This window comes from Boleophthalmus pectinirostris, unplaced genomic scaffold (assembly GCF_026225935.1).
Source record: "Boleophthalmus pectinirostris isolate CB_2022bp ecotype Guang Dong unplaced genomic scaffold, ASM2622593v1 HiC_scaffold_23, whole genome shotgun sequence".
NCBI lineage: Eukaryota > Metazoa > Chordata > Actinopteri > Gobiiformes > Gobiidae > Boleophthalmus > Boleophthalmus pectinirostris.
Window position 1 is genome coordinate 9,320,668 of NW_026571207.1, and position 19,561 is coordinate 9,340,228.

Consider the following 19,561-nt stretch of genomic DNA (forward strand, 5'->3'; position numbering starts at 1 on the left):
CTCGGTCTCCTCAGAGCTCTTCCGAGTTCCGCCATCCGAGGAAAAGGGTTGTGTCAGTGCGTGTCGCTAGACAACGTCCTCGGATCTCTGAGTCTGATGGATAAACAAACGCACCTTTAAACTTATCTCTTTCAATAGTCAGGTGACACCTCCACACCAAATCACAAGTAAGATCTGTGGAAAGGCAACCACTTCGAAAGCAATAAAAACTGCCCAGCAACAGTTTAATGCTTTGCTGTGGCACATTCCAGACACAAATGAAACAACTCCATGGAGACAAGTAAGTAGTGAACCCACCTTACATAGTATACCATATATAAAGTTATTTGAGAATAAATGCTTCTAAAACTGTCAAGATTATCATTCATTTAAAGTTCTAATTATTATATTGTGACTTAAATAATTTCAATTAATGATGTAATATTGACAACCTTAATGGTAATACCTATTTACGTTAACTGTTTGACCTCGAGTGAACTTTGAAATGGCGCTAGCAGCCCTTGAACAAAAAGCTCACATCCCGTGCAGCTTTAAGTGCTTTATAATTGATCTCCAGTACATTCCGGTGCATGCTGTTTAACAATCTGCTGCGGCCACATTTGAATATCCTTCCTACTGATGTATTATGTATGATTGATTTGTTTTGTTTGTTTGCGCTGTCACGGAGGAGCCACATCAAAGCCCATTTCCCTTCTTTTTTCCAGAGCTAAGCGTTGTGCGGCAGAAAAGGCTAAGAGGACCTATTTGTAGCCAGCGTTCTCTCTCTCTCACTCACTCTCTCTCAATACATTTACATGCACAGTGAAATCTGAGCGAGTCTGTGCCTCTAAACCTGTCAAACCACTGTTGTCCAAGTCTACAAAGAAGGAAATGGGTTTTAAGAGGAGTCTAGTAATTTAGTATTAGCAATAAAAATTTGTTGCTTATAAAAATGATTTAAAATAAGTCAGTAAACATCCAAACACATCTCTAAAGCTATGATCAGAAAGGTGCGTCAAGACGTCTAGTTTGCATGCAAAGTCTATGTGGCGCGTCTTCAGGTGTCAGTGCAGCAAGAATCTGGTGTCGTTGCTACGCATCTTGAGCATCTGGCGTCAGATGCGTCAGATGCCAGAAGTTGAAATAGCTTAACTTTTGCCGTCAGACGCGCCACGTAAACCAATCAGGGACGACTATCCAGTAACGTAGTGAGGTTATTATGCGGAAGGAGAAGAAAAAGAAAGCCCCGGAAGCCACAAACACCATAACAAGAAATCTATGCCGTGTCATTAGCGGAGTATGAATATATACATGCTGCAGCCGCCAAACAGATTGCCTCCGCTGGTTTTATGTAATAAAGACACTAAAGCTACTCTCTCGACCGGGAAAACAAGGCACGCAGTTCAGCTACGTTAAACTACAGTCTCTACACTGCAGAGGACCACGTTGTTTCAGTGTTTTGGTCTGATACGTAAAAATTAAAGCTAACCTGTGAAACAGTACCAGGGCTTCAAAGTGTTTATTTATGCAGTAGAGTGACCCAGTTTCTAGCATGCCTGAAATGATATCGGTCTTTATTTGCAATTATAGTTGAAAAGTTTTACTGTAAATGCTAAATTACTAAACCCACTTGGCTGGCACATATTTGGTATAACCTACAACCTACATGTAGACTGGGCCAGGAGTGGTCTGACATGGAGCAAAAGTAATGTGAATTTGATTGTTTACCACTTTCGAATTTCTTCCAGAATTTGCTTCCAGCTTCATCGACTCCGACTCCAATTCCCTTTCTATAGAAAAAAAAAACATCGCCCCTCTCTCCGCAACTTCTGCTGTCAGTCTCCTCATTTTGGTCTTAAAATGTTCACATTAGGGAGCAACCGATATGGATTTTGTTGTGGCCGATATAATACCGACAAAATGGGAGTTGGAGCTGCCGATAGCCGAAATAATCAACGATATATTTAGTGATGTAAAAATTCACTGTAAATCTTGAATTGTTTAAAAAACTTAGGTTTGTCTCTTGTGGATTTTAAATTAGGTTTATTTAGGTTACATTTATTGTTATTCTGCCTCTTTACTTCATATTTACAGACAGTAGGTCGGCCTAATGGCATTTTTCCTTGACATTCTATCCTGTAAAGAAAGTAAACTACCGTTATTAGCCACTGTAATTAATTATATGTGTAAATGTCGATCGTTCACAATTCTATTCACAGCTCATTTACATATCAATGCTGGTCCAGTAACATATATACGGCCAATATAGTCACTTTACAATAGGCCAATAAAAGGGAAAACAAGCTGTTCATGTGTGGGAGCTAAAGCAGCTAACCAAAACTAGCTTCAAAATCGACAATTCCAACACTCATCACTCACACAGGATCCTCTCAGACCACAAGTCTGCACTAATAAATGTCCTTTTAATCCAGACTCAAACTGATTGTCCATAAAAAGAATATAATCTAAGTGTGGCGCACATGGATTTATGGCTGCGGGTGTAAACAAGCACACGTGAGTGACGTGACTCTGGGGGAGTGTTCAGGGAAAGTACGGCCAGAGACACAGACAAATTACACCGCAAATAAATAGTGATGCGGAGCCACATATAAGGACATTTATCTGTCTGTAAATTGGATTAAATGAACATAATGTAGAGAGTCTAAGCTTTATAACGATGTATAACATGCCCGTGTGAAATATCAGCCCATATGAGCAAGATGTTTCCAGGTGCCCATATCATCTGATAATATTGGCCAACTGATACATCGGTCGGGCCCTAGTTCATATTAACCAACTTTAAACAATCCTGGTGTTTTTATTTTGCTATTTTGTCCATAAATTAATTCCTATTCTTAATATGGAACTCGGCTTGCTACCCTCAATAAGCTCGATTTGACTGGAGCTGAACATAATGGGTGACGTCACTCCCTTAGTCCAGTTCTTTATAATGTGTATGATGTAAACATTGTGACAGCATTCTCTGGGTGTGTAACTGAAATGTGGGAGATCTGAACCACAATTGTAGTTCATGCATTTTGAACATCTGATTTCAGTCAATCTTGGCCAGTTATCCGGATTTCCTGGTGAGCATGTAAACATAGTGTCTCTCTCTCTCCTTCTCACCTCCCTCGTTATCCTTGCCGTCAGAGCAGAGCGTCTCAGTAGCCACGTCGCAGCCCAGGCCTCTCCACCCGGACTGACAGATGCAGTGCCACACATTCTGATCCAGGACGCACCTCCCGTTGTTGTTGCACAGCCCCGGGCAGCCGTCTGTCAACACATCATGTACGTGTCAAACAGGAGGACGTGGAAGTGGAAGGAATCAACATGAGGAGATAGAGGGGAAAAGGAAAGGGAGGGAGACATAAGTGGAGGGGCTTTCAGAGGGGGACAATTAGAGATGATAGGAGGACATACAGTACAGCTCTGACGGGGGTGAGGGGTGAGGGAGCGGGTGTTGTTGTTTCACATGAGTTTCAGGTGCGCAAGGAGAAAAGTACACGCTGATAGTAATGTGATCAGTTTTATGCATTACAAATGGTGCCATATCTGCATCAAGTCCTAAAGGCACACTATGAAGAATTTAAAGCTGGTCTGAAAGTTTGATCTAATCTTAAAAGCATCCTATTGTTTATACAGGTTGTTGCACATCTAATTACTGATTTCTAAGTTATCAGCTCAAAAAGCAATAATTGGATTCTGCTCATGAAATGCTTATGACTGTTGTGGTTTCATAGTCTGTAGGGGGTAGGACTGAGTTACATATCTTACAGAAAACATATGTAAGATTAATCAAAGCAATGTGGCATTAACTGGGGCTAGATAATGACACAGCGAGCGTGTACACTTCCGGTCAAAAGTTTTAGAACACCGTAATTGCAATTCAAGTCGTGCAAGTCCAATGAAGAGCTTGAAATGGGTACAAACGTAAATACTGAACAGCCAGAGGTCTCCAGACTTTAAAACCCACTGAACTGGTTTGGGATGAACTGAACAGAAGGGTGAAGCAACCTACAAGTGCCACACATTTATGGGAACTTCTGCAACAGACTTGGGAAGAACTTTCTGAAGAATATTTGATTTCTATTGTAGAAAGAAGAATGAGTTCAGCTCTTATATCTGCCAAAGGTGGCTATATATCATGAATCAAAAGTTTAGAATACATTTTGGTCTGTAAATTGATTCCATGATTTCTTTTTCTTCGCTTTCACTTCAGAGTGCAATGACATAATAAACTGAATAATTTTCCATCAAAAACAGGAAAAAGTGTGGGGTTCTAAAACATTTGACAGTAGTGTATATTATCTTAATAACAATATTTGTGAAGTAAATACAGTTGTGCATAACAGAGTCGTCCTTTCCCTCCCACCAGTCATTCAAATATCAAAAACGCCACGCTAAGAGGAAACACTGGAGTCATTATAAATCCACAAATTTACATTATCATATCAAAAGCTATGTTTACACAACTGTACCTGCCCCATCTTTATTAAATACTAGAAGGCTGAAGAATGCTATGCTTATTGCGTACTATTGTGAACTAAAAGAAAAAAAAATGGCTAAATCTGTCATGCATGAGCACAATTTACATTCAACAAATCTCTACGTACATCGACAGTGGGCTGGTCTGCCTTTCTTTGCCTTATTTTAAAGTTTTGCTGTAACATCCACTGTAATAAACCGCCGCTCTGATCATGGCAGGCCCTTTCTAGTGTTAATGCAATTCTCCCACAGTGTGCCTTCAAGGACATATAGCCTTTTCACCAGAGAACACGTTTAGTTCTATACATAGCCTGGACGGCGCACGTATATAGGAAGCACTCATGTGAAGTAACATCAAAGGACCAGGGAAGTCTGTATGTAAATAGGGAAAAGGGGGTTCTCGAGTTTATACATTTACAAAGAACAGAGCAATCGCTGCTGGGTTGGCATTCCTTGTATAGTGGAGGGTGAAGACAGGGAGCCGCAAAAACAACGACTAAACCACACCAGTAGGGGGCGTTTAATCTGGCAGACACAGAGGATTCAGACAGGGGAACAACATCATGGGCGACTGGGACGGACAAGTGTATAAACGCCGTGCTAGGGAGACAGAGAGCAGGGGGGGATTGTTGGTGACAATCTCCCTTGGGTGTATAGTATAGTATAGTGGTTCGATTTACCTTTATATCCTATCTTGACTGCTCCTTTTACACAATCGCGGGAAGGGAAACATTTGGAAAAGAAAATTACTTATCTCTTGCGGTGCTAAGACTGACAAACACATTGACTTACAGGGAGAACAAAAAAAATAAGTGGAAGAAAGGTCTGCTGCCGTCAAAGCTAATGCACCTGCCGACATGGTTTAAAAGAGTATTACTTGTCCTGAAGTGGAGGTAGAAGACAGTTAAAGCTCCGGAGACGATGTAGGTCTGCGCGTGTGTACGACAGGTCCTACTGCTAAGCGTGAGTGACAGGATGTGGCTGAGATTAGAGAGAGGCGTTTAGAGCTCACCCGCTTGCGTCTGACTACTTGCAGTTTGTGGTACCTTCAGAATAATGCAGGGATGCACTGATCCAGTAGAGCCCATGCTGAGCCTTCACAGAATCACATGGGCGTACAAGCGCGATAAGGTCTTGGCTTTAGTTTCCTATACCTTCTCATCTTCTCAAACTGGATGTGTAAAGTTTCTGTCACTTTGAGCGATTTGATTCTGCACTGAAGAACTAGTTTGAGAGAAGTTATCTTGATATTACTCATACTCAGAAAAATTACATTATCTAACATGAATGTATATTGACACTGGAGTCGAGGTGAGTGAAGAGTCTTGCCAATAGACAAATCAGTGTATCATTCGTTCATTCATTTTTCAATATAAAACCAAAAATAGGAAAACGAAAAAATCAACTTTTTTTTTTTTTTTCATTACTTGTCTCCAAAACCAAAATTTGAAAAAAAAAGTAGTTCTGGTCTCAGTCCCAGTCTGGTCCTGGTCTCAGTCCCGGTCTCAGTCCCGGTCTGGTCCCAGTCTGGTCCCCGTCTCAGTCTTGGTTTGGTCCCGATCTGGTCCCAGTCTCAGTCCCAGTGTGGTCCCGGTCTTTGTTAGTCCGGTTTTAGGCCTGACCACCCAACAATCTACACGGGCGCACCTCCGAGCCAGTCCCGACATTCAGTCCTGGTTTAGTCCTGTTTAGTCCTGTTTTAGACCTGGTTTAGTCCTGGTTCAGTCCTGGTTCAGGCCTGGCTCAGTCTGGCAATGCAGTTTAAGCCATGGAAACGGGAAACAACCATTATCTGTTTTTTCATTATTCATTTAAACACAAAATCGAAAACTAAGAAAACGAAGCATTATCCATTTTTAAATTTTGGTTTTGGAGACAAATAATGAAGAAAATAATATTTTTTTTTGTTTTCTTATTTTTGGTTTTATTTTGAAAAAAGAATGAGCGAATGATACATGGATTCTGGACACAAACCGGAAGAGCCAACCTGGTGGGCAAAACCACTACCCGTAGGTTTGCATTTTTGACTTAAATTGTATGAATTCTTGTCTTTGTGAACTGCCATTGACATATGTTATGCTTTTTAAAGCTGTGAGACGACCGTTTTGGATCCCACAACCACCTCGTCTAAGGATTTAACTCAGGGGCCAATGGCAGCCCTCAGATCTCTTGCTGAACGGGCCCAAATTATCCTAGGCAGTACTTTTGGCAGCAAGTTTAAGTACGTCTCCATTCGAAACCTCACTAAGAATCACTGCATTGGGATACATACCTAAAATTTACGCTCCAACCTTTACTCACGCCGTGTATCGACCGCCAGTGTGAAACTCCAGGTTTAAATCCAACTTGACAGATCAGATAGCAATTTAATCAAACCCTCAATAAATATATTTCAGAGTGCAAGTTGATGAACACTACTTCTACATTCACCAACTCCTGAATCCACTACAGCCCGCACATCTGCACCAAGAAGAAGCAGAATACGCAATTTTCTTGGACTCACGAAGCCCGCACACACACACCGGCACATACTGGGACTGCCTTTGTGCAACTGTTTGATTTTAATAAACATGGACTACATTTAATCTGAGCTGCGAAACTGGCGTAAAAGCACGGGAGAGAGAACATGGATCAGTGCATTCCTGTAATAAATGTCGGATCAAGACAAAACATTCTCAAGCAAAACGAATAGTGTTTTTTACCTGATACTCGGGAATCCAGGGCTATACATGTAAGCCGAAAGGGAGCCGGGGAGAGAGAGAGAGAGAGATGGGAGGCAGACAGGCATAAGACATGGGAGATACAAGGAGGTGTTAGGCAAATGGAAACAACAAGGAGAGATTCTGTTTGTGAGGGAAGACAAAAGAGACAGACTGCACAGGGATTCACGCGCTGGAAATAAGAGAAGCTAATTAAGGGTACAGTGGGAAGCAATTCAAAAGATGTGTCGAATTCATTTTTTGGCAATTGGGGAAAATATTACAGTTAGCAATGTTATTACTAGTGAGGAATGGTTTGTTTTCATCTTTCAGTGTGGTTGGTGAGTGATTGTCTGTCGCTTTATACAAATGTAACACATTGCAAGTCATTTGTGAATGTTTTTTTCCATTTTTTTCTTAATATTTGGGCCAACTTTGTGTCAATAATATTGCAGCGTAGGCTCAACATATTTGATGGAGGAGCATAAAATATATTACCATTTTCTTTTCCTCTTTGTTATTATATAATGTGTTAGGTAACTTCCCTTGTGGATAAACAACATTAAGGAAAAGGTCATGTGAATGTTGTTTCTCATTTAAAAAAGGTACAGTATAGAATTTTCTGAAGGAGGTGTATCACCTGCATGGAAATAGAAAGGTAACACCATACTTTTAAATATTCTCCAGAGAGATAGATGTTTTATAGAGAAGTCAATGGTGTAGAAGATTACAGCCAAATTAACCACATTGCCATGGAAACAAACAAGAAGAAGCCCTCCTCCAGGCCAAGTCAGAGTCAAGTTTGTGGAAATACAAGCTCGCTCACAGTAAGGACTCATGTTTTTCTATTTTTCAATGTAATAAACACAACCAAAAACAAACAAACAAAAAAAAGAACATGCTTTTATATTAGTCAATTTTTCAGTTGAAACACTTCATCCTATGGCTTTAAGTCTAAAAATTTTAGATAATAAAATTCCACGTACATGTCTAGCCATTTCAGGGTTCCCACGGTCATGGAAATTGAAAATGTCATCTTCCAGGACTGGAAAGGTCAAGGAATTTTAGTATCTTTACAGTGTTCTGTTAAGTTATCATTAGGCTTTTATGATTATTTCCGAACGTACGCACCTTTTGTTTAAAAGAGACACCAATAAATGCAGTGACAATATTTTGAATGTTAAACTATAATACCAAACCATAAGGTGAGTGGAAAGGGTTAACATTTCATATTTAGCCCTAAAGGTATAACCAATTCTACACATGTAAGGTGCTGTACAGTCATGGAAAATTCACTTCAGGTCATGAAAAAGTCATGGAGAAGTTTGAAAATGTTGTCATTGAAAAAGAGTGGGAACCCTGCCATTTGCTTATAAAAATGTTGTTTATGAGATTATATAGTTGTATAAACATAGTGAAAGTATGAACTTAAAATATCAATAATAATGTCTAGTGAATAACACATTTTACAGCCAATAAAATGAGATACGGTGGCATCAAGGAGACATAACATGAGCCTGCGTCAGTGGTGGAGTGGAATCTTCCCTGTTAACACCCTCCATCTGCTGTACTTAGAAAAGCACAAAGCTAACAGGCTAACACTAAGAGAAAAGCACTGTTTCTCTTGATACCCCAGTGTTGTAACACTTGTGCTGGCCCCATGCTAAGTGTAGTGTCTGTCTGTCCACTCCTCCTTCAATCTAATGGGAGCGCATCGGAATGTGAAGACTAATCCAAGCAGTTAGAAATGTAATTACTTTGACTGAATGCATCATTACTTGTCCTAATTTGACATTGTGACTTTTCTGTTAGCCTACCGCTTCAAGTTAAAGGTTCACCGTGTAACTTTTCTAGTAGAGGATCAGATACCTGTTTGTCTCCTTGGATGTTACTGCTTTGCACAAAAACATCAATACATATTACAATTAATCTTGCACATTACGTCAAGCAGGTGACCGGTCAGATCTGAGGTGACTGACTCGTGTTTTTCGAGGTATTTACACAGCATAGATAAATTTAGTACCATACTGTGGATTATTTCAGGCAAAGCATTAACATCATGGAGATAAGCAGGCGGCAGACCATCCACACAATTAGAAGTGCACCTTTAAAATATATTTGTTTAATCAATATGTTTTGGTATTTAAATTTTGTATTATGTGCTGTAATACTTATTTCTCCTCCATGAAACTATTATTGATTTCAGCGAGGAGAAAAAAAATTATATAATTTTCTTGGTTCTTGGTATAAATTTTTATCAATTTAAATGTGTTGTTTTGTACAAATGTATTATGTAATATAAATTTTAGGTTCTGTAACTGTTTGTTTGCTGCGTGTACACTGCAAAAAGTGAATATCTAAAGTCTTAAGTAATATAATAGTCTTAATTAAAATGATTAATTAAATTCAAAATAGCAGTTTGAATAGTTCCGACTTAATTTAGTTGGCTTAAATGACGTAGGATTTATCTAATTTCATAACATTTATCTTTAAAAAAAATGCATTATATTGTCAGAAACATCTTTGACAATTACAAGGCAATTACAGCAATCTAGGTCCATCAAGTATAACTCAAACACAACTGCTCAAATGAAGCAATTTTCCCTCATCTAGACATCCCTTTTTGCAGTGCACGTTTGTTTTGCACATCTCGGAGCGGCGTACAAATCAAACAGCGGTAGCGCAGCTGAGAAAAGCCTGACAGTGGTGTAAGCCTTGCATTTCAAACAGGATCTAGGTGCGTGCCACAAAAGAATGTCCAAGGAAGTCCTCCATTCACTCTGCGTCCATGTAATGTGATTAAGATCCGCTTTGTGCCAAAGGCAGACTGCGGGAGACTGAAATAGGCCCCTGGTTCCTGCAGGAAAAAGGTGGACTATTCACAGAGTTAGGCCTGTCACGATAACACATTTTGAAGTGCGATATATTGCAGAAGAAAATAGTAATAGACAATAAATGACACAAATTAAATGTATGACTCAATAAATAGCAGAATTATCCCCCTCAAAAATATTGTAAATAAACAAAATTGATAGGGTAAAATCAATAGCCAGACCCAAAAATAAATAAATAAATAGATAGATATAATATATAATTTCTATGATGATTGTGTATACAACCTCTTCTTAAACTTCATCTGTTTCCAAAAAATTGTCCCAGTGCATTACATAAACCTGACATAAATATTTGCACTGATATACGGTTCATCCCTATGCAATATCACAGAGACGTTTCGGAGTGTAACTAAATATCTGGGAATAAATAAATAGCAGAATGAAACACTTCAGTGGTTGGTTTATATCTATAATAAGTCATAATAGTTATTTATTCAACCAAATCTTCTTGCAGTGCAGAAGTTTTTTCAGAAAGGTCCCCACTAATACAAAGAAAAAGTACACAATATATCATTTACTGAACTGAGAAGGTATAGTAATTATCGTGACAGGCCTACACAGAGCTCCTCGGCTGTAGGGAGTTTGAAACAAGAGCGGAGAAAGAGCGAAAAGGAGGAGAGGAGAGAGGGATGAAGTGACCCCCAGCCACACTCGGATGATAGGACCTGTAAATACATCATTAGCTCTGGCGGTTTGGAGATCCGCGCTTCTCTCGGGAGGGACGTGGCGTCACCGCTGGGCACATGCGACACTTGGGGAATGGGATTTGACGGCGGGTTAAACTACGGGACCTATGACAGAAGCGGAGGGAGGGCACAGAGGGGGCGTGGGGAGGGCTGAGGGGTCAGAGGTCAATGGGAAGTGACACCCCCCGAACTCGTTACGCTCGTTAATGGCCGCTCGAGCCGTGCCATTTCGCCGCAATGATATTCCTCCTCCGCTCCCTAAATGCCTGCCCTTGACTGGCTAATACCGGAGCGTCACTTCGGCAGGCAGAGAGGTGGAATATCTAAACGGAGAGAAGAGGGGGAGAGAGAAAAGGAGGAGAAGAGAGGAGAGGCTGGAGCTGCAAGAGAACACAGAAAATGTTATGGGGATTCGGACTACTGCGCTTTTGCAATTTGTTTTTGTTGGGTACTACAATTTAGAACCTCATTTGTGACTTCATGAATAGGTCCAAACTTGTCATTAAAAACAAGAAACAAAAAGGTTCATCACAAATCTTGTATTTAGAACTTTTTTCATTAAAACTTTCCTCATGTTTTGCTGGCTTCTTTAATAATTATGTAATCTTGCTATTTACAAGTTAACACAAAACGTATTCACCCTGAAGAACTATGTCTAACTGGTGGTATATATTTTGTGCAATCTGAAAATGCATACCTGTTACATTTATTTATATTACACATTTGTAAAAGGTACTTACTATGCTAAATCCTAGATATTATCACTATGGTAATTTGTACTTTCAGTGACAGTTATAATTAGATACATAAAGCAGCAACTCCTTTAGACATTTAGTCATTTAAATAGTTTTTCCTTCCACAAACTTTACTTAAAGATACAGTATGTAACTTTCTGGAGCTGGCATCTTATCTACATCATTGTTCCCCAAGGCCTAGGTCACGACACTCCTGCACGCCGGACTGGAATGTGCTACAAAAATGCAGACAGGCCCACCTATCTCATTAGAAATGTTGACATGTTTTGTATAATTTCTAATCTTTTTGTAATTATTTTATTGACTATTTTGTTCCAATATTGCTGGTTCACTCGAATGTTGAATAGAAAAAAAGAAATGGGCTACACTTAATGTCCAAATAGGCGACTTATGGATGACTGTTTTTCATTGCTTAAAACTTGAGTAATACTAATTGTTCAGATAGACATGATCACTCAGTCAACAATAAAACATCCTTATTAATGTTCAATAATGGTCAAATCCACTTTTATTTTATGATTTACGAATAATGTCTATTGACCTGGGCCGCGAAGGTTTGTCACTTTTAAAATATGGGTTCCCAGAAAAAAAAATTGGGAAACATTGATGTATGGCATAAGACAGGAGCAGTCCGGTTTATAAAGATGCAAGCCTGCTGACAGTAAAGATGCATGTTTTTCTATGTTTTTCAGTGCAATACAATTTAAAAACTGCTTTTATTTTTGTCTGCTTTTAGCAAAAAGTTACATACTGTGGCTTTAACAGTAATCACTGCATAGCATCAAGGAAGTGCCAAGGAATTATTGGTGTAAGTAATGATACGCACCTAACAAGTACAAGTAACTGCCACTAAATATACCAAGGGATTACAATCTGTACTCTAGTGTAGATGTCTAGTTTTATGCCACATTCAGTGTATATTAGTTTAATGCTTCAGACAAAGTGGCAAAAACAAAACTAATTAGATTGCAATATAAAATGTTTGCTTGCGTCAGTAGCTAAGTGGTAAACTAGAAAGCACCGCAAGCAATTACTCCTGTTATGGCTGTTGGAAGCGCTATTTTCTGTATGTTGTATTAAAGCTGTCACAGTGCATTTTAGGAAAACAAAAAAGGTTAATGTAAGGTTTACTTCACTCTGGCCCAGTCCTTAAAAAGAAATGTGAATTTAAAGTGCTTTTACAGTGTTTTTGGCTTATGCTTCTTTCAGTTTTGCATTACCTGTAAAGTAGAACAGACATGAGACAGAAAAGAGAGAAACAATTTGGACAACTTCAAAATGAAAACATATTTTTGGAGCATAAAACATCATTACATTACTTTGTGGGTATCTTTCTCACTGAGTAGCCTTATTTACTGATCATTATTGCAATACCTATGCTTGCTTTTCTTGAAAATTAATTTAATACTATAAATAATATAAATAAGGACAATTTCTGACTATGGACAAGTTTCAGAAGACATCACAACTTCTCATCATAATGTCTAATTATTGGTTGTTTGATGGTTCAAACCCTGTTCAAGCTACATATTTTGCTGTTGTATCATTTGTCAAGATGACTATTTTTCATGACTTATGATTTATGTAAATATTGTTATTATTGCAATTAATCACTGCAGGCCAACAGCTTGCATTCACGTTCTAAAATCTGATGTCTGGTGTCACAGCTCGTCTACGAGAGATTTACTGTTACTGAAAGAAAGATTCACAAAAGTCGATTCTTAACAACAGAAACACAAAGATGCCATTTTAATTGCATGTTTTAAAGTCACTTCAGTTGACAACAATAATAATGACACCTCTTTCTGAAGATATAATTTTGTTTTTGTGCCAGTTTTTGATTCATATGAATAGCCCCAGTAATTGCAAAAATATTAAACATAAACCAGGACAACTAATCTAAGTAAAGGCTGATTGTTTCTTCAGCTCAATGTAAAACTATAGAGATTCTAAAATGTTCAAATGTAATGTGAATGCAACCTTTTCATGAGTTTAAGTATCTTGTTTGTAAAATATTCAGTTTTGAATTGTTAATCACTATTGACATTTTAATCATTTAAATTTTCATAGTTCTAAAAACCATAGATTGTGATGTCTTCTGAAGCGCAGCATTAACACAGTGTTTGGAGTTGACAGTGTGTCGGTCTTATGTTCTCACCAATGGTACAGTGCTCTCCGGTCCAGCCCTGGTGGCAGTCACACTTGCCCTCGCGGCACACCCCGTGGTCGATGCAGCGCGGGTGACAGTCCCTCTGCTCACACTCCGGCCCCGCCCAGCCCTCCTCGCACTGGCACACCCCTCCTATGCACGAGCCATGGGGGCCGCAGTCCACCACGCACACCTCTGAAATGAGCAAAAGCATGGGGTTGTGCTGGGTTTACACAAACATTACTCTAACTGAGAAAACTAAAATCTACATTAGTTAAAGGCGCACAGTATGTAACTTTCTGGAGGTTGCATGTCACCTCTATGACTCCATGGAAATATGGAAAGTTAAAAGTCAGATCAGTGGAGATGTGACTTCATTCGCAGTGAGAATGCCTGTTGTTCCAGGTATGTTGGGGCAGTAAATACTAGTGTTGTAATACTTGAAACTCATCTTGGTCTCGAGACTGGCCTCGGTCTTGAAGGTGCTTAGACTTGGTCTAGTCACAGACTTGTAGTCTAATTCCAGTTAGGAACTTGACAAAACAGGTTTAAAAATCCTATCCACTTTCTTCACTTTCTTTACAGTTTTCTGTAAAGTACCAGTGGAAATTATATTAATTAAAGGAGGGGTTCTCAAACTGTGGGTGAGGGTCTTGATTTGGTGTTGATGGGCTGTGGTTTTGGTCTTGTCTCGGTCTTGGGCTTAAAAGGTCTTGGTCTTGTCTCAGTCTTGACCCTCAGAGGTCTCAGTCTTGTTTCGGTCTCAGGACACTGTGGTCTCGATTAGTGTGTAGTTGAATATGCAAAATATAAATAGTTTTAATGCCATACTGTGGAACATTCCAGGTATAGCCCTAGCATTTCAACAGAAACAAGCAGGTAGTACACCTTTAAGATCACTATTTTTGAATGGTTAAGATGGATTTACATTGTCTTACTGGTACTCTTCTTTGGACTTTATACAGATGTCTAACTAGTTAGAAGCCGAAGTTTAATGTAGGAGGATACTGATAGAAGATACATCAGTGGGAACATTTACATGTGAACAATTACAAAGAAATAAGATTATTCACATCAGATGTAACTGTTTACATGACATTTAAATAACTTGATAACTCCAGAAATCAGATAAAGGTCAGACTTATTTGGTTTGCATAGCATTGTTTCAGCTACAATTTCATACGCCTCCTATGTTCTTCATAATGTGTCTTTCTCACATCTAATCATTTTTCAGGTAAGATGAGCCAATTACAGCCATTTATAGCTGCAGTGTGTCATTCAAATGTGGAAGACATCTCCTCCCATAAGAGCCAACCTTCTCACCTCTGATTAACAACGTTTACCGCACATCTGAGTCACCTGTTGAGTAGGTGCCGCTGCTCAGTTTTCTCTGAGATTTTTCTAATCCATTTGCCATTTTAAAAGCATTTATCTATTTGACATCTGACATTTGAAATAAAACAAAAAAAAAACAAACTTTAAAACTCGTCTCCTAAGATAATGCACACCTGGGTTTTGATACAGTTCTGTAAAAATGTTTTTAAGTGTCAAGTGAATCAAGATTGCTCTGATGAGAAATAAGTTGTTATCTTCTCTGGTTAACCTGCCTGTCAATCGGCCCAGCACTAAAACGCTCAGGGAAAGATATGATGTTATATAACGTTGTTGGTTAAAATGGATTATGCGTCCTGCTATCGTTACATTTTTTGGTTTTAACTGTAAGTGAAACTAAAAATTGAACTACATAAAGCACAGTAAAAAAGTCAAAATGTTACACTGCTGTAGTGCAGTTTAGTAATCTTACAACCTGCTTATAGAAGGCACATACAAGTTTGTCTCATTGTCAGTATATGGACAGGCCACCATGTCCATTGTTTTTGTAATTAAAGGGACAGTCGGGAATTTTGGACGTAGAACCTCATTTCCAAGTGAGCCAGAGTGTTGGAGACATGTGGAGACACTTTTTTAAATATTCCATCCAGTCCTTGCATTTGCAGAGGTCGCTGGTGCTCGGCTAGAGCATGTCAATGGCCATAGTTATCCTGCTGCTAAAAACAGTCTTACCCACTCCACAAAACACCCGAAACAAATCTATTATTACGTCAGACTGACGATGTGAATGTCTGTGTTGATAGAATAATTTTAGAAGTAAAACCAATCTTGCATTTGAAGGATTTGCAGTGGAGCAGCAGCAGTGAATTGTACTTCCTGATAGAAAGCATGGCAGTGGCCGAGTGATATATGAGAAAATAGTCCCTCAACATGCGATGCAAGGTTTAACCTGCCCCCCAGCTCCTGAGCCCCTCTGCCCCCCACCACTTGAGCTGATCCTATTATTCAATCCTCAAAAGTTGTCATGGCAAATAATAACACGTCTGCATCTTATATTTTGTAGATTTTTTCAATAAAAATTATATTTATATGAAGTATTTATATTTATATTTAAATTATTATAGGATGCATTTACGTTTGCTTCCAAATTTTCATCTCTTGACAAGCTCGAGGTCAAACAGTTTCAGTCAACGCATGTGCAGAGTTCTGTAGTGCTGTTAAGGACAGCAAAATGCCGAGTGTTAAAATACGAAAACTTGACAGAGAGAGCCGAAAAACAGTGGACGACCGATTATTTTTGTTCAGTGTAAGGACCTGCAGTTTGCCTGATATGCAAAGAAAGTGTGGCTGTTTTCAAAGAATATAATCTGCATCGTCAGGGTCTTACAATTCTGTTATACCGCCTACCCAACCCCGGACCCCCATTACTGTCAGGAGAGATAATGTGGTCCCCAGAGAAAAAAGTTCGGTGACCCCTGCTCTAAACAAGCAACAAAACTGTAGTGCTGTAACAAAATAATTTAGTAAAATATACCAAAAAATACTGTTGGTGATATATCAATACAGCAGCCCATGATGTCAATACTGTATCATCACTTTAAACAATAAGATATATCGATATTTCAATATTTTTTTCACATCCCTAATGATTATGATTATGCCCAAGTCAACATTGTAAATACCAAATCGTTTTCACGTAAACATAGGTGAAACACTGAATACCGTTTAATAGTCAAAGTACGTGTCAAACAATGTAGTGACATACTTTATCCACCAGGGGAGGCAGTGCCACACCCACGCCCCCGCACTCCCCCACTCACAGCCAAACAGAACTGCGGGGGCAGAGGCTTTGTAGTCTGTGAAAAGCCTTGTTGTTGATGCTGCGTTTCTCTATTCTGTAAGATGGATATGAAAGGAGCCACAATTGCTTGGATCTTTGTTGAGAAGCAGTGTCTCCCGTGGATATGAAAGGCCAGAAAGTTTAACAGTAAACAACACTTGTAGCAGTATTATTTTTTTTATTGTACAGCGATTTGTTGTAAAGTCTGGCTGGATAACAGACATGGTTGTGCAAACATTGTTAATATTACATGGAAGATTGCTTATTGAGCAGAGCCGCCATATGGTTAGTTAGCAAACACACGCTCTGGTCTGTTTTATATTCACAGTTGATTGGACGCCCTTCGTGAATCATGAAAAGATATTGACATGGATGCAGAAAAGATCTAACATTTGCTGAGAAATTACTTTTATCAGCAAACGTGTTTCTGTTGTATGAGAAAAAACAAACAGAGCATCTTTGTTAATTAAAAAAATACCCCCTAAAATATTGAAAAACATCAGAAACATAGTGGACTCTTTCCATATGGTGTAATGTGATATTTCTGGAGCTGCAACTAACAATTATTTTGATTAATCTGGAGATCATTCTTTAGATTAATCAATACGTTGTTTAGATCGTGAAAAGCCTGTTAGATTTTTAATAAATTCGACTAAGATGGACCTAAAGAAATGCCACTACAGAACATCTACACAGTGTATATTTACAATATGCAGCAAAATTGATTGTTCATTTAAACAAACATACATTTTACATGTTTTCTGTGCCATTTGGGGGTAATTACTGCTCTGTCTGCATGGCATGGTTTCAGAAAACAATTAGCTGACAGCCATTTTAATAATCGATTAGTTGAGATTAATCAGTTCACTTGTTTAAGCCTCAGTTAGTCTTACAGTCCATTTAGCTTTCTGATGGATTGCAAAATAATGATGTTGCAAAGATGTTGGGATAATCTAAAATCCTGAGATATTTATTTGGTATACAAAATATACTATGGCACAGTTCTCCAACCTGTAGCTCGGGAGCAACCAGTAGCTCTCCACCTCCTTCCAAGTAGCACACCAAGGGCTTTCAGAATTATACCACTGTGCTCAATTACAAAAAAATCCTTTATTATATGACTATTATCATTGTAAATGTATAATTTTGAAGGCAAACTTTGTGCACTAATAAATGGACAATGGTTTATGTTTTACAGACATCTAACTGTACCCCAAGACTTATGCTTCACCTCAGTTTTTTTGAGGCCGCTAAAATGAGGAGCTCTTTGGCATTTTCATTTTGTATTAAGGGTAGCTCACCAGAGAAAAAAGGATGGAGACCCCTGGACTATGGGGTCTGATTCCAAAGCCATGTTTATGTAGTGCAATATGGTTAAAAAAAAAAAAAAAAAAAAAAAAAAAAAATATATATATATATATATATATATATATATATATATTTTTTTTATTATTATTATTATTTTTTTCTGACATTGATTGGATTGATTGATTAGACAGATTTTATTTATATTTTCTATTTTCTCTTTTTTTCTTTTTTTTCATTATCAGTATATGCACAGGCCATGCTTCATGTGAAAGCTCAGAACCTCCAGAATTCACTTACTGAGCTGTAGAGGCTGCACTGCCACTGATTCAGAATTGGCTGCAAATGCTGGGGTTTAGGTACTGACCATTCAGATGAGAGAGGAGCATTTTAGCTTTAAACCATGGATTTCAGCGTTGAAACTAAGTGAGATTCATGTGAGGTGCATTCTGCTTCCTTATTGGATCACCATTTGGAGAACCAGAGGAGCTGTATTTGATCTCAACATATCTGGGGACACAGATAGGTCAGGTTTATGAAATTTAAAATCAAAATCTTGCATACGGTCCTTTAACAGAAATATAGCCCAGTTTCTTCCTCCCAGATTTGATTTGATTTCCCAGCCCTACTCTATAGATCCACTAAGTCACACATTCACTCAACACGCACCATGGGAAACACTAAATCTGTTTGTTCGATGTGTATTATCTGCATCTGTTCATCTGTTTTGGCACAACGTTCTTAACAACTTTAATTATCTCATCAGACAAGCAGGCCAACCAGGCATATCCAAAATAGTAACAAAGCTTCACTCTTACGTATTGTTGTATTTTTCTTATAATTGCGCTGAAATAATAAGCTATATTTTTTTCTGTGCAAACAATCGCACAGTATCATTGTCACTGCTGCTGCCAGACTACAATTCATCTTTACTAAAGCTTACAATAAACAAGGACCTGCCATTAGAAAGAGGGAGCAGTGTTAAAGCTTTGCAGGGATGAAGCCACCTGTATATCAGTAGAGTTGTTGGGCTGGGCACTGTTAAAAGGTTCTTCTGTAATTTTGGGGGAAAAAAAAAAGTTAATGTTTTCCTGGTAAAACAAAAATGTTTGGTACCAATCACGGGCAGTGGATTTTTTAAATATTTTTTTCATGCCCAGTGGGTCCTTCAGACAGCTACTGAAAGTTACAGTAGTTAAACCACAAATAAAAGTTTTATACTGGTATTGTATATTGTGATTACACAATATCAAAAATGATTACAATTAGATTAATCATATTTTAATTAATTTAGTTAGTTTTACATGTCTTCTGTGCCATTTGAGGGTAATTACAGCTCTGTCTGCATCATAAAACCTTGTCTCTCAACACATGGCATGATTTCAGAAAACAATTTGCTGACAACCATGTTAATAATCGATTAGTTGAGATTAATCA

At 38.5% G+C, this 19,561-nt stretch overlaps 1 protein-coding gene across 1 annotated transcript in view; it reads right to left on the reverse strand.

The window, feature by feature from the left end:
• The window catches only part of si:dkey-237h12.3 (teneurin-3), a 338,669-nt gene that overhangs the window by 113,870 nt on the left and 205,238 nt on the right, over positions 1-19,561 (reverse strand). Inside the window, 2 exon segments of the mRNA XM_055159618.1 lie at positions 3,106-3,252; positions 13,657-13,842. Coding sequence (XP_055015593.1) covers positions 3,106-3,252; positions 13,657-13,842 — 333 coding nt within the window.